This window comes from Falco punctatus, assembly GCF_963210335.1.
Source record: "Falco punctatus genome assembly, contig: scaffold_23, whole genome shotgun sequence".
In the NCBI taxonomy this organism is placed as follows: Eukaryota; Metazoa; Chordata; class Aves; order Falconiformes; family Falconidae; genus Falco; species Falco punctatus.
The window spans coordinates 1,902,920-1,918,631 of record NW_027660078.1 but is presented as its reverse complement, the minus strand read 5'-3'; the positions used below and the strand labels follow the sequence as shown (position 1 = coordinate 1,918,631).

Here is a 15,712-nt window from a genome sequence, read left to right as displayed (position 1 = left end):
TCTCCAATTCTGTGTTCTAGCTGGTTTGTCAGCAAAGCATGACGACTGGCTCTGATTTGTTCTAATCTGTCCTGGGAGGCTGCCTGCATCTGAAGTAGATACACACTTTCAACCACCGCAAAGAAAAAGAGAACTCTCCTCGCCAGTCAATTGCGTGTACCCAATTTCAAGGGCCCAGCTCTATTCAGCGAGGCAACTGTGCCTCCTCACTGCCATCAGCGACCAGGGCAGAACCCTGGAACTACCACACCAAATGATTCTTTTCATTCAGAAAGAACCCCCATCTTAGCACTATTCTTCATCAAAGCTACTGATGAAGGAACACTATCTCTGTAGGACAGGGCATAGCATTCCTCAAAGAAATCATGGAGATGCCGCACCCCCAGCCCCCACCCTGCAGCTTTGGTGACTTCTTTTATGAGCGTTGCCCCTTGTGCAATGACTAAGGAAGATGTGTATGGCTGGCTGTGACAACTCTAAGTTGCAATACCCATTCAAGGATAAACAATGACAACAGACCAGTGGACAGTGATACCCCTCCAAGAACTGCAAAATGAAAATCTACCTTGGCAAGTTTTTGATTCAGGGCCTGCAGGCACACTGCACGCACATGAAAGCATCTTGCCCAACCATATTCCCTTCTCCCACTGCCCTTCAGGAAAAACAGAAGTACAGCGTAACACATGGAATCAGGCACCACCCCCCGCCCCTATAAAATGACAACCAAAACAGAAGTCTGTAACAGACACACATAAGAAATTAACTTACCTGCAAAATCAGATTGACTTCTTGCAGTTTTTGTCTTATTTCTTGTTCAGCTCACTCCTCCACCTCTCTTTTGTATTGTTCTATTTGGCTGCGATCCACCGTGTTAGTCTCCATATGGTGTTTGAGATTAGCCACCTCTTCTTTCAGCTGGCTTTTGCTCTTTTCCAGTTTTTCATGGCTCCCACGCATGGTGGACAACTCCTCTCGCAAATCATGATTTTCTGCTTCTAGCTGCATGCCTTTTTTAGACTCTATCTCCAGCTGCTGGGAAAGTTCGTCAACCTGTAGACAGGAAAGGGGAAAAAAACAGGGAACTCAGAGGGATCTAAAATTAGTCAAATCTGTGAAAATTGGTAAAGGAGTTGGCCATCAACACTGTATTTACCATCTGCTGATTCAGTGTTAAAACAAAAGCGAAACCAGGCTCTTCTTTTAAAACAAGAACAGCTTTCACATCATTTCTGACAGCATTCCTCAGGTTCCCATCCTTCCTCAGTTCTGCAGTGGGTCACAGACCAAGAGGTACCAAACCAGCGGCATTACACCCGCAGGGCTAGGCTGAAAAGCACTAGGGCTATTCTTCTGCGAGATGTTCATACGATCATAGGAAATCAAACACACCCATACCCAGTTACATCACAGCCACATTCTGGTTTCATCAGAAAAAAAACCCCATGTATCATGCTTCAGAGGAACTGTCACATGCTGCCACACGGTCAAAGCTTCGTCACAGAACTGACAAGGCAAGAAACGGATACCCTTTCCTTCCATTACGCTAATAGATCTGGAAATAGTGGTTCAGAACACCGCTTTTGCAGCAGTGGTGGCAGAAGACAGTCTCTTTAGGTCAAAGCTACGGTTTGTTTTCAAAAGATTTCCAGGAAATATCAGACTTCCCATAGGTCCCAATGGTCAACTACAGCTTCTATCCCCTTCTTTCCCCCTCCAGAAACATCCATCGTCTATACCTATTAACCATAAAACATGATATCCCATCATCTTTTATTTTTAAAAAAGACGGGGAAACCACCAGAGTCAACACTTGAAAGTCTCTAAAATACGTAGAAACTTTACACTTATTTAAAATTGGCCAAACGTAATTCCATTCCCTGTCATTCAAAATAACTCTTCCAACAGGAACAAAAATATGCTGCTAACCTGTGAACTACAAGTGAGCCACTGTCAAGGCAGTTGACTCGTTCTACAATAATATCTTCTAAAAAGGAGCATAACTTTGAAACACAGCTATCTCAGTAATGAGCGGAGAAGCAGCTAAAAGGTTCCATGCTACCGAACAGCCAGAGCAACCTCAAAAGCATTTGTGGGTCTCCATGACAAGGGAAAGACGGACTGAGTCAGCTACTAGTAAGCAACAAGTTACAGGGTTTTTTCCGCATCACCTCACACTGCATCGTGCCCTGGGAAGCAAAGACACCATTCCGAAAAGCAAACCCCCACCTGCCTCCTGCTCAACTCGTGCCTGAGACAGGCTTCAGGGGGTGACCTTGGGCAAGGCCAACTGCACAGAGTTGTTCCGAGTGACGGTGGCGTTACTCCCCTCTCTTCCGAGAGGGAATGCATCCGTCGGAGCCCGACGATGCTGCCACGGCCTCAAGCTGCAGCCAGGCCTGTGCTGGGCCTTCACTGCTCTCAGCCCTGGCCCTCACCCATGGACGTGACGTCCCAGTAGGACTGCAGACCTGCCCATCCCTATGGACCGGCCTGGTGATCTGCACTCTTGGAGGACTCTGCTTACTGTCCCCAGAACTGTCCCCAGAACTCTTCTGCTCTTCTTGGTGAGGGCCTGTGGGGCTGATCCCTGGCCTGTGTGGTCACAGACCCTGCCAGCCTTGCTGTGGCTCTTGCTTTGCCCTTCTTCTGCAGGACAGCCTACCCCTGATGCGCCCTCGCAGATACTGCTGTGTACGTAACACTTCCATCTTTACCCCTAAGAGCTACATCAGTATTACAGTCGCCTACTACTGTGACCATAGAAGGAACATCAAAAACCAGCCAAATAATTTCAGAAATACAGCCAAGAAAACAAAAGTCAAAGTCAACAACATGAAAAGAAGTACGAAGAAAGAACAGAGGTTCCAAAAGAAAAACCACCACCACCAAAATAACCCAAACAAAGCAAAGCTCACCTTTGCTCTTAATCTGTCAGCTTCATTGACCATTTCAGAATACCCGTTCTTCACTTCTCCCTGCAAATTCAGCTGGGACAGTCCCCCTCTCGCCTCATACACCCTTAGTTTCTTCGTAGCTCTGCTCAGCAGCCTCTTCAACCTGCACAGCAAATTAGTCACAAAAACAATGAAGCAAAGAAACAAAACTGGACTTTTTCACATACTCTCATGTAAACAGCACAGACACGGCTTGCTTCATCTTTAACATGCTTGACACACCAGGAATTACCAGGAAAAACCAGTATTCCTGTGCCACATACGCTTGGAGAGTCCAGATTTCACCTGAAAAGAGGAATGAAAGACTCCCTTTTTGCCCGGAGAACTGCAGGGCAACCTGCATCTGCAGTTGTTTTGGCAGCTATTGAAAACTAGGGGCTGGTGTACAGAAGTACCTTGCAAGAACTAACACGAGGCTGGCATCTGCTCACAGTTAGGTACACCTATTTTTTACATTACAGTTCAATAAAACATGACTTCTACGCAGGGATACCTCTTCACCACGCTAAAAAGCCGTACCTCTTACAGTCTTTCTGCAGATCGAGGTTTCTTTTCATTTCTTGGTCCAGACGTAGTTCAACTGCGTGTTTCAACTCTACCAGCTTCTTCACCTCCTTTCTTTCACTATCGCACTTTCAAAAGAGAAAAGAAAGATGTATCACACACACAGAGCACAGGAAAAATACCTACGTACCGTCTGTGCATCTGGCGCTCTCCACAGAGAAGCTGCCGGACGTCTCTATCCGTTAGCCACGTTCCACAGAATGCCACGGGACGGAATTCCTGAGGATATTCCATCCCTTCAGGTTTCACATCAAACAGACCAATACGTAACTACAGAAACAGATGCCCTCGCTGAAGCAAAGGCCATCCTCTTCTAGACAAAAAGGTGGAAAAGATGCTGGAGAACACTTTTGGCAGTGCCTCTGCTCACAGTAGGGATTACGTAGGAATGCACTTCATGGGCCAACACTGACCCATCTAAAGCTTTCATGGGATCTTCCACCAACCAGCAGGCAGGGGCTTGTGGAGGAATCTGATCTTTTGGAGTTCTTCAACATTTTATGAACTAAGTAAGAAGAATCACCTTTCTTGATCAAAGCTTAGACTTGGATACCTTTTTTCTGCTCTCTGCTTAGATCTGAGGACTAACATCCCGTTTGCCAAAACCTTCCGCAATTCCGAGAGAAACATAACAAACCAGGTACACTGTAGAAACAAAATAATTTCAAGAACAGACAAACTTTAAATTGTTCTTTCTAAGCATATCCTTTACCTCTCTTTCTACTTTGTCAGTCTCGTATTCGAAGACTTGTTCCCTTAAATCAGTACACTTGGCATTTAAATCCTTGTTTTGCTCTTCTATGAGATAAATTTGCTTTTCCCTATCAGCTCTGAGTTTGTTCAGAGTATCATTAAACCGGTCCTGCACATCATTCACTACTTCTTCTTTCATGATCCTCTTGCTCTGTGTATCTTCCAGCTGCTGACGCAGTAAAGGGTTTTCACTCTGGAGCTGGGCCAATCGCTCCTGCAAGGACTCCTGTTTTATTACAAGTTCGCTTACTGGATCTTTCTCAAGTTGTTGAGCACGATCACATTCCTTTGCCTGACGCTGGGCTTGACTTAATTCTTTTTGTGCCATTTCTACAAGCAAAGTTTTTTCTCTGAGGGTTTGCTCCAACTGGTGAAGCTCATTTTCTAGCCTATTAGCTTTGCTTTCAGCTTTACACAGCTGCTGAGACAAGCTCTTGTTGGCTTCTTGTGTGTCGGAGAGGTCATGATGGAGCTTGTCTTGCAAGCGATGCCATTCATCACGTTCTCTGTGAAATCTTTGTTCAGCATCCTTTTCTGATGACCGATGACGTTCAAGTTCTTGAACAGCAGCATTCAGGCGGGAATGAAATGATTTGATTTCTGTCTCTAGTCTGTCTTTGCTTTCGTTTGTCTGCTCAAGTCTGGAAGTCAGCACTGCAGATTCTGTCTTTAGTAAGTCCAGCTGTGCATTGTACTGAAGAACCGTTTGTGTTAATGCTTCCTTGTTCAGTTTAAGTTCCTTTTTGAGAGCTTCATTTTTTTCTTTCAAGGTCTTATTTTCCTCTAAAGATTTTCCTTCTTCCTCCTGGTGCCTAAGTCTTACTTGATTGATTTCTAGCCTTAGCACAGCAATCTCATCTTGTAGTAACTGATTCTTGTACAACAGATCCTTTTCTCTCTCAGTGTTGGATTCCTGAATGACAGGGAACATGAATAAAGAGCCAATTGGGAAATGAATCTCCAAAAAAAACTTCAGCATTAAACTGCATTTTAACATTTCTAATACTGAAGCATGACTTCAAGGATGAAGTTTCAGGCAATAAGCTACTCTGTGAACCCACGCACATGTACAATGTACGTACACAACGGAAGTGCAACATATCCTTAAAACCTAAATGAACATCCCAAATACACAATACCCCCTTAAACCTACAACCAAATAATAAAATTATTTAAAACATCTCAAGTGTAAAGCTTTTAAAATGACAGTGCTTTCTTGTATGTGCATGCCTTTATAATATTGCCTTTAAGGTTGAATTAGTTGTGCTACAGATCTGGTAAAAACAAGGCTAGAAAGGGTATTTTCCTTCTCAAATGTCTTCTGAACACTTATCCTTTTGTGTTACTGGAAGTTAGCTATGAAACTCAATCACCCCCGGAATGCAATAGTCCTGTATATTCCCTCTTTATTATATGTTTAACTTTTTTCGACTTAAACACATTCATCCTACATTTATTGGGCAGCACAGCCAAGAACAAACAAGGCTTCCAAGCACTGCACATTCTCAGGAAATTCAGTAAACTCTTTTCAAGATCTCTTTGAATACAGTGTTTATGGTTGCTTTTTCTCCTCCAGTTACTCTAACTCCTACAGAGAGTTGAATTCATTGTTGATATTCGATCATAAAATTTCAGTATGTGGAGGTGGAAAAGAAAGGCATACTTGAAGTAAGTAAGTTCAATAAGGGAATAACTAAAAAAAAAAAAAAAAAAAAAAGAGCAATGGAAACACAAACACTGTCAAACAACTTTCTTCCTGGTCAACCTTGACATAGGTAGCTAGCTGTCTCATTGCTAGAAACCCTAAAAAGTGATAATAAAATGCCTGTGAAATGACAAATAACAGATAGGTTAAGAAACGGGGTAAATAGTGTGTTCTATTAGTTTCCAACTTGCACAAGTAATTCAGGTACATACAGGAGTGATGCTGCTTTCCAGAACTTTTAAAGACGTAAGAGAAAACAGGAAAGGTATTTACACAGTTAAGTTACACCGGTAAACAGTAAATAAACCATCAAGAAACACGGGAAGTTATATAAGATTTGTTATGACTTTAAAACAAATATGGTGAAATCTGAATTATTCGAAAAAAAATATCTGCTTACCTCTGAATTTTTTCCTATAGATCTTCTTGTCTCTTCTTCTAGTTCCATTTGTCTCCCAAGGTGGTTGTTCAAAATTCCTTCTTGAAGGGCTCTGGCCCTCTTTTCCTGAGAGCGCTGTGTCTGTGTTTCATCACGTTCCTCTTCAACCTACAGTAATACAACTGCTTGCATCTCGAGAAAAATCAGAGCTAGCAATACATCTTCCCACTCTCCCCAGAATACCTGAAAAGATTTTTGATTCCCCACAGCTATGATAATCCACCTATAAAGAATAAATTTTAATTTTCTTCTGAAAATTTAAGAAGAAGAAATACAGGATGTTTTGTAGTAATTTCGAAAAAAGTCAGGCTTTGCCTGAAATACAAATGAAACCTAAATTCTGAAAAAGAAAAAAAGGATTAATAAACTGCAAAGCCAAAAAAGCCCAACAAAACAAAACAACAACAGACCAATTGTGAACCAACTGTTCTCTACTGCCCTCAAAATTTGGCAATAGTTATCCAATGCCTCTTCCATGAACAAAGCACCTCCTTCTCTAGGCATACTGGAATACAAGTGAAAAGAAGCAGAAAAGAAAGTGTTTAATTCATTATTTAATATACCTGTTTCAAGAGCTTTCTCAGTGTTCTTATCTCCATTTCTAAATTCCTTGAGTGTAACTCAAGTTTCTGTTTCTCCTCCCTTTCTTTACAATATTGATCTTCTTTCCTTTGCAGTTTTTATCTTATTTTCTCACAGAGCACTTCTACTCTGAGTCTCTTTGCTTCTTCTTGTTTCAAAGAACACCTGGGATGTAACAGAGTATTTGAGAAACAAAAGCACTGATACAAAAGTAGATGTTCCACATGATGAACTTGCAGAGACAACTCAAACCATAAAAAAACTTAAATGTTTCCAGATTCCATATTTTTACTGTACTTCTCAACTTTTTAAAGAATTCTAACTTCATTCCATTGTCCACGGTATCAGTTGTACAAAATACGGAAATAAACCATTGATTGATTTACCAGTTTTTTGTAAGGTTACACAGGGAAATGCACACTAGTGTGTACACTTCTGTCATAAAAAAATAAATCCTCTTCATATTAAAGCCATTATGTTGAAAAAGGAGTTTGTAGTCTCATCGGATCAAAGCATCATAAACTTTTACTATGGTTAATATACATTTTCTTAGTATACTGAGCCTACATATTACGGATTCAGTGACCAGAAGTAATACTGGTGAATCAGCACGCCACTTATCTATGGCAACAATTTTTCAGCAAGCCTTCTGTAAGGCTGCCCACAGACAGAACAAGCAGTTTCTGTTTACTCGAGAAGGATGTCAGTGTTCAAAACCAGATTCAGAAATGCATGGGGTTTAAGCTGAATACGATTAAAACCAGGTTTAAAACCTCAGTGGATCTACCTCTGGGAGAAACTACAGCAATTTCATTTTGAAGCTGACTTACAAGGAAAGCCTTATGGAAGGTCAGCTTCTTTACCAACTGAAACAATCAGCAATGAGCACTGACATGGTAAAAAACGGTCCATGGTGTGCCCATGGTACCCAAACAAGAAAGCTGCTTTGTGTTTGATCATTATTTTGACTATTTTTTCCCATATATTCACAACAGTGAACAAGAAAAAAAAAATCAAGTGTCAACGTAAGGGAAGAACTGCCAATTGAAAGCCTGCTTTAGAAATTCTGCAAGACAAGAATCAACCACCACTAAAATTACTTGAAAGACTGACAGAAACATTTGCATTTGAATGGCGTATATTGCAAGGAGAAAGCTTTACATGTAGTTTCTAGTGTAATTTCGCAAAAAGTGTAACTTTTGAAAGTATAAATTTAACGCTGCTTGGAGAATTCACTTAGAATGAAAATACTACTTCTTTATACTTGACAGATGTTTGAGGATTTTGAACACCTGCTGAAGTCAAACCCAGGCCAAGCTGGGACCGGCCTCGTCTTCCTCGTACCCCCCTCCCCCGCGCTGGGAGGCCCAACTCCCCCAGGCCCAGCTCCCGCAGCCTCCCCTCACAGGGCTGGTGCTCCTGCCCCCGGGCCAGCCCGGCATCTCCCTGCCGACCTCACACGGACTGGGCAAGATCTCCTGGGCTGGGCGGCCAAACACCGGGCCCCGGGCTCGAGACACAGCTCAGCAAGCCCTGCGGAGGGGTGGGCACTCACTGCCCCCAGTGCCCTGGCACTGCTGCCCTCCATACAGCCCAGGCCGCTGCGGGCCGCCCCAGCTGCCAGCTCACGGTGGCTCCTGCTGAGCTCGCTCTCTGCCTGGGCCGCTCCCCAGCCACGCCGTCCCACCGGGGATCACCACAAGGAGATCTCCCCTCCCAGGCCAGGGCTCTGCAGTTGTCCTTGCTGAACTGCCTACGGTGCCTGCTGGCCACCCCTGTCTGACGTGATGTCAACAGCGATGAGAAACCTCACGCCTCCGGGTCTAGCTCAGGAGTGTGGGGAAAGGGGCAATCCCAAACTTGACCTTTCCAACAAACAAACAGGTAAGCAAACAAATGCTCTAAGCTCTGGTTTGACTTGCACTGGGTGGAGTTACCAGAAATCCTAGTATTATAGGCCCACTGAAGCTGCAAGGACAAAATGAAAAAAAAAAACCACCACCCAACCATCTCTCAAATCTCTCTTATAAATCTGATTTCCCCATACACACTCTCTTGCTCTTTTCTTGCTAGAAAACAAAGTTAGAACAACATCCAGAAGACTGTACATGGAGCTGGTATCCGGACGTTTTTCCCCTCTCCTTCATAGCATAACTGGCCCACGGGATTCAAAAAACCCAAACCCAAAAGACTGGAAACTTCTCATCCTGTTGCCTGCACCATCAGTGTCTTTCGGAACAAAACCACTGACAAGATAATACATTATCAGACCACAATTTACATACTTAAGGCTTTGGATATCCCTTTTCCATTCTGCTTCTTGGTGAGCCAATACAGATTTCAAATCTTGAGTCTTCTCCGCTCTGAACTGTGACTCCCTCTTTTCATCTCCCAATTCCCTTACTTCTCTTGAGAGCGCTTTATACTGATTTTTCTGACGTTCTATTCTCTGTTCATATTCAAGAAGCATGTTTTGCATTTTCAACAAAGTAGCAGAACCTGTTTTGAGACAGAAAAGACACAAAGCTGCACAAATACTGCCCAATGCTGTTCAATGCTTTGCTGCATTAGGTGCAGGTGGCAGGTCTCGGTAGCGGGAAGGTCCCTGTGAGAAGGAGCCAGGGGTCGTCCCGTGCTGGACATGGACGGTTTCGATGGACCCACCGCAGGGCACAGCTGAGCCTCTCAGCCGTGCTGGCAGCTCCTCAGGAAAAACAAACGTAGGAAAGGGCGAAACCACCACACGGGCAGAGAAGGGGAAAAGCATGTGAAAACCAGCCCCGCAAACGAACACCCAGGTCAGCGAAGGAGGAGGGAGAGGTGCTGCTCCAGGTGCCAGAGCAGAGATTCCCCTGCAGCCCCTGAGAGAACCATGCTGGAGCAGATACCCACAGCGCAGTGCTGCGCAGGACCCCGTGCCAGAGCAGGCGGATCCTTCCCGAAGGACCTGCGACCCATGGAGGGCCCAGGCTGGAGGAGATTTTCCCCAAAGGACTGCAGCCTGGGGGAGGACTCACACTGGAGCAGGGAAAAGGGACGAGGAAGGAGCAGCAGAGAGAAACTGCTACGTCCCGACTGCAGACCGCAGCCTCCCCGTGCTGCCTGGGGAGGTGGCCGGGAAGGAGCGCAGCAGAGCTTGAGCAGGGGGGGTGCCGACGTGTCCTTCTCAGGTTTTGGGTCTTTGTTTCTCACTATCCAAATGTATTTTAATCGGTGGAGTCTGTTTTGCCAGTGACAGTCACTGGGAAGTGACAGCCCTGCCTTCACACTGACCCACAAGCTTTTTCACCCCGTTTTGTCAAGGAGGGGCAGTGGCAGCACTGGGCGGGGAGTTTGGCCTTCGGCCAAGGTTAACACTTGCCTAATGAAATTTTAGCATAGTTTAAGAGCCCTAGTAAGTGATGCTTATGTTTATATAATGCCTTGTGCATATATGCAAGCATCTTGATTTCTGTTATACATTTATTTTTTTATTATTTTTAAGCAAAGCCATTATTTTGCTTTGTCATTAGCTGTTGAGGGGTGTGCTGGTTGTGGCTGGGATAGTGTTAATTTTCTTCACAGTCGCTGGTACAGGGCCAAGTTTTACAGCTGTGCCGCAAACAGGGTTGGTAGCACGGGGATGTGTTCCTTATGGCCCAGCAGCGCTCACACAGAGCCAAGGCCTTTTCTGCTCCTCACCCCACCCCACCAGCCAGCAGGCTGGGGGTACGCAAGGAGCCGGGCCGGGACACAGCTGGGACAGCTGACCGCAGCTGACCCAAGGGACGAGCCATGCCACGCGGCATCATGCTCAGCATATAAAGCTGGGGGAGGACGAAGGAAGGGAGGGACATCCAGAGTGATGGCACTTTGTCTTCCCAAGTATTTGTTATGCGTGACAGAGCCCTGCTGTCCTGGAGATGGCTGAACACCCGCCTGCCCATGGGACGTGCTGGATGAATTCCTTGCTTTGCTTTGCTTGCGTGCGTGGCTTTTGCTATTGAACTGTTTTCATGCCGACCCATGAGTTTTCTCACTTTTCCCTTTCCGATGCTCTCCCCCACCCCACTGGGGTGGAACAAGTGAGTGGCTGTGTGGTGCTTAGGTGTTTAGGTGTGGCTGGGCTTAAACCACATCAGGGGGATATAAAGAAGAAAAAGCTCTTGCTGACTTTTGATGACCGCATTAGAAGGAGCTGAACTGTACTTTGCAAGAAACTGCTTCTCCAGCTCTGACTAGACAGAGAACCAATGATAATGTAAGGCACTTGGCTGATAATACAGGCAACATCTCGGGTCAGGTGACAGTTTCACAGCTTTTGAGGGGGATCTCTAATCATAAAGAGATACTATATCAAAAAAACAATACTTAGGAGTGCATACAAAGAAACCATGTTTTAAGGGGAACTTGTAACAGCTGAAGACGGTGACTTGAAAACATACCGGTATGATCCACACGAAGCTGTTCTAACAGCAGCATAGCCTCCTTGTAGGTTGAAGTTCGTAATTCCACATCCTCTGAAGTTGGGTCAGATGAGCGAGTTAAACCAGGGTCATCAGTTACTTCCACTGGGATGCTGACCTACAAAAAATACAGTACTTTCTGTAATTCCACTTTCTAGTATTACAGACCATTACAAATGCATGAATGATTCATTCTCTCCTTCACAGCCCACAGATTTGTCTCAAATACAATAAAGCTGCATACCAGCAGCAATTTGTACATCTGGTTGATCACTACATAAACACTGCTCCCATCTAAGTGATTAAAAGTTGATAGAAACTGTTTATCAAGAACTTCGTTTTACAGTACCTTGTTCTTTTCACTCCCAGTTGTTGCTGCAGGTCTAGAAAACAGAAATATATTTCAGTACTGGAATGCTTACATTGCAGTATGAATAATACCTGAAGTTCGTTTGAAAACCTCATTTCAGAAGTGAATTAAACTAAAATCTGGTATAGTAACTTCGCTAGATATAGTTCAAGACTGAAACAATTATTGTGTGCTATTAATGTCTACCGAAAGGCTAATTTTTCCGCAAAATATTAAGCAAATAGTTGAAATAACTGTTCCCTAAACTTCACGCAAAGTGACAGAAATCTTACAGCTACAGACATGTAGCTATACGCTTACGTGCATTCCCTGTTTAATACCAGGGGTTTAGCTCCCTTCAGTACTGAGAATCCTTCTCCTACAGGTCAAAGAACTGTAATTTTGGATTCTCTGGTGTCCTGGGTCTGGCTGGGATGCAGTTTATTTTCTTCACAGCAGCCCACACAGGGCTGTGTGTTAGATTTCTGACCAAAACAGTGTTGATAACACACCAGATTTTTAGCTAGGGCTGAACAGTGTCAACAACTTCTTTTTCTCACTTTGCCACAACCCGCACAAGTAAGTTCAGGGTGGGCAAGAAGTCAGGAGGGTACACAGCTGCAAGAGAAAAGGTGGAGCGGGGAGCAGGGCAAAAAATCCTGAGATACCTGCAGTGAAAGAGTGATGTTGCTTTTCTGTAAGTCTCTCCTCGCCCTTTTTAAACACATAAAATACTTCTATGCCTGTGCACACACTCATGTAATTAATCAGAATTTGTGCACAGTGACCTTATCATTAACTTGGCCAGCATGCTCAAAGCACTCTAAACAACAGCAAAGTGTTTGTCAACACAAAGTGCACCAGGTAGTGTGGTCACAAGAAAGAACAAAAATCTTCATATGCATCAGGTTTACAAAAAGCCTCAACACACAACAAAACCCCAAACTTGCCTCTAGCTCTTAGGCCAATTTACATCATTAAGTAAGTTTTGTTTTCAACGTTCCTTTTATGCATACCTTCCTTCATCCTCAGATGTTTCACTGGAAGTGCTATCATCCCGTACTTGACCATGATTGCCACTGGAAGAGCTCATCTGCTGATGAGCCTTCTGCTTTGAAGGCTGCCTTCTACTTTTCTTTGCAACTTTGGCATTCAGGGCAATTTTACTGCATTAAACAGAAAGGGGAAAAAAAAGTAAATCACCAAGTGAGTAGGCTTACAAAAAATATTTCTGTGAAACAGACATAAGATGATGTCCAGAAACGACTGAGACAAAAAATATCTACTATAAAAACACAGACTTGACTGCAAAGATCGTGGAAGATACCCAAGTACTTAAAAAACCTGCCCCTAGGAGTGAGGGGGACACGTGGAATCTGAGCTAGAGCCAGGTTAAGCTGGAATACCTATAATATCCATGTTACAGAAAGCATCTAGAGCAGAGATTCCTTTGAAGGACAGACAGGAAAAAACTCCTGCTTTAGGTTTACATAAAAATACGTGTGCCTTCTTTAGACTTTTGAGATTCGTTTGGTAATGTCATCTTTTCCCCTCTCCCGACAAAGGGCATATTAACTTAATGAAAAGGAAAACACCAACTGCACGGAGATCACTAAAATCACCTAGAAAAGGGAGTAGTAGCAAACCCCAGGTTCCTACTTTTCTTTTCTAGGTGGCCATTTCCTACAAAAATAACTGCTTTTTCCAGTCTTCAGTTCTGGTTTTGAAGATGCATTTTGCCTCAGTATTGACAAGGAAATCACAGGAATTTGGGTGGGGGGTTTATTTTTTATTTCCTTTTCTTTTTTTAGAGCAGGCAATAGATTTGAATATCGTGAGCGTTGTGTTTTCTAAAAAGACATTTTCTTCACTTTTGGAGAAGCAGTGGACTACTCACTATGGCTTTCACCACTGAGGAAACTACTTCACCTACCACAGTATTAGAAAACCTAAGACACTTACATAGTACTACAAATAAGAACTAGAGATCATTTCCTTAGCTTACCATTTCATTGGCATTTCAATCAATTTTGAGCTCTCCCCAGATGAAAAATTCTTTTTGTCTTTTTCTTCTATAGTGTTTTCATTCTCCATTTTCAAACAGTCATTCTTCCTTACAGTAATCTTTTGTTTCATTTGCCGATTAGTGATGTTGTCTGATGGTATATTTAATTTACCAAGACATTCCTGTTTCGCCACCGCCTGCACTTTTGAAATTCTTCGTTTGCTTTTTTCCTTCTCAACCTATAAAAAGAAAGTTAAGCTTCATGTATTTCTTAGTAGTTCTAAAAGACAGAAACACCACATCCAAGATTGATTAATTCAGGGTTTACCCCTGAAATAATATAACATTAGAGAAGCCTTTTCACAAAATTACACTACAAAGCGTATCACGTCATTGAAAGTGCTTTGAATTCACTCATGATTAAAGATAACAAGAAGACAGCCCTTAGAAAGAAAACAATAGTGTCTCTTAAAACATGAGAACAACAATGAAGTGAAAGCATTACTGATGGACAACGAGTTAGGAGGACTGCACAATGTCAGTTGTAACACCGCCAGAAAAGAATATCAAGTGGAACTGCGCTGGGCTCCTGCTCCCTGAACAAGGGGAGAAAAGAAAAAAAAAAAGATCCCAAACCCACAAACACAAATGGTTTCACAGGAAAGAGGAATTTTAGTGAAAGGCAATGAGGACACACCATGCAGATATCACAGCACATGAATTATTAGTCAAGACCCTGTTCAGAAGCTATTTTCATTCTTTGATTCAGAATCAGAACCGATAGAGTTCTATGGATTTCTTCTTAAGGCAATGTAGTGATAACTACTTGCACTGGAACCCAGTGCCACCTGCTGTTAAACTGGAGCAATAATGCATTCCGTTTTCCAAAAATGGGGAAAAAGACAACTCTCCACTGCTCTCTTTGTTCACAAGTAACATTTCCATTAGAACAAACCCCAATTTGTAGGAAGCATCCTCCTTTAATGATGAACAGCTAAAGTGAACAGGACCGTTGATCCAGAGCGAGATTAAAGAATAAAGAGTAGCAGGTGAACTACCTCTTCTGGCAGCTGTACCTTCTCTTTCTCCAAAGCCAGGAATACTATTTGCAGCATTCCTACCTTACCCTTAAATCTTCCCGTATCTTGGTTTAGTTCTTCATCAAGATTCCTTTTCAGCATGACGTATGATTGCTGAGCATTTGCAAAAAGACTTTCCATTTCTGCTTCTCCTATTTTGTCGATAAAGCAGTCCCTGGGAAAGTCATCACTAAATCCAGAGTCTTTTCCAAGTTCCCTCTCTGTTACAAAAAGTGCATTTTCACCACGTGGAGAAACTGTCTTATTGTAGGAATAATATCAGAAATGTCATCCAAAAGACTGGGTTTTAAGCTGTATCTCGGGGAGTATTCAGGACCTCCCACTACGTTTCTACTACTTCCATTTGCTAGAGGCACCTTTGTATCATCCATATTATTTGTGCAATCTTCTTCATCTGTACTCCAGGTATCTTCCATGTTTGCATTTCAGTTATCTTGATCAGGAAGGACACCAAGACTCGGATTACAGTTTCCATTTTGGGTACTTTTCCACCTAGCGTAAGTTTAATGTCTCCAAATTCACCTTTACTTTCTAAGCTGTTACTCGATTCTGTTGCATGAGATGAAACAGCATGAGAACTCTTCAGCTCAGCACTGAAGCCATCTTCTGACATTTCTTCCACAAGGGAAGGAGTTTTCCCACTTTCATTAATTTCACCAAGCAGCTGCTTTAGTTCTGCTGTAACGTTTTTAAAACTTGTTTTCAATTCCCTCTTCTCATTTTCAACCCACATTCTTGCATCTCTTTCTTTCCAAGGTTTTGGACTTAGAACTGCTTGTCAGCACCGTGCAATTCCTCATTTTCTGCTGTGAAATT

General features: G+C 43.1%; 1 protein-coding gene across 1 annotated transcript; it reads right to left on the bottom strand.

Moving 5' to 3' along the window:
- Nucleotides 1–1,457: 1,457 nt before the first annotated feature.
- LOC308058036 (ankyrin repeat domain-containing protein 26-like) lies at nt 1,458–13,789 on the bottom strand. The gene is made up of 5 exons (XM_080412047.1): nt 12,808–13,789; nt 11,422–11,825; nt 6,377–9,496; nt 4,231–5,184; nt 1,458–3,586 (listed from the first exon to the last, which is right to left on the bottom strand). The coding sequence occupies exons 3-5, from the start codon at nt 6,422–6,424 to the stop codon at nt 3,452–3,454; spliced, it is 1,137 nt and encodes a 378-aa protein (XP_080268173.1). The 5' UTR covers nt 6,425–9,496; nt 11,422–11,825; nt 12,808–13,789; the 3' UTR covers nt 1,458–3,451.
- Nucleotides 13,790–15,712: the final 1,923 nt, after the last annotated feature.

What these genes read in the sequence shown, in the direction of transcription:
- LOC308058036 (XM_080412047.1), bottom strand. Translation starts at nt 6,424, where the DNA reads ATGGAACTAGAAGAAGAGACAAGAAGATCTATAGGAAAAAATTCAGAG. An exon ending in CTATAGGAAAAAATTCAGAG is followed by an intron (nt 5,185 to 6,376) that starts GTAAGCAGATAT and finishes CCTGTCATTCAG; the next exon opens with GAATCCAACACTGAGAGAGA. An exon ending in CTGACAAAGTAGAAAGAGAG is followed by an intron (nt 3,587 to 4,230) that starts GTAAAGGATATG and finishes CTCTTTTGAAAG; the next exon opens with TGCGATAGTGAAAGAAAGGA.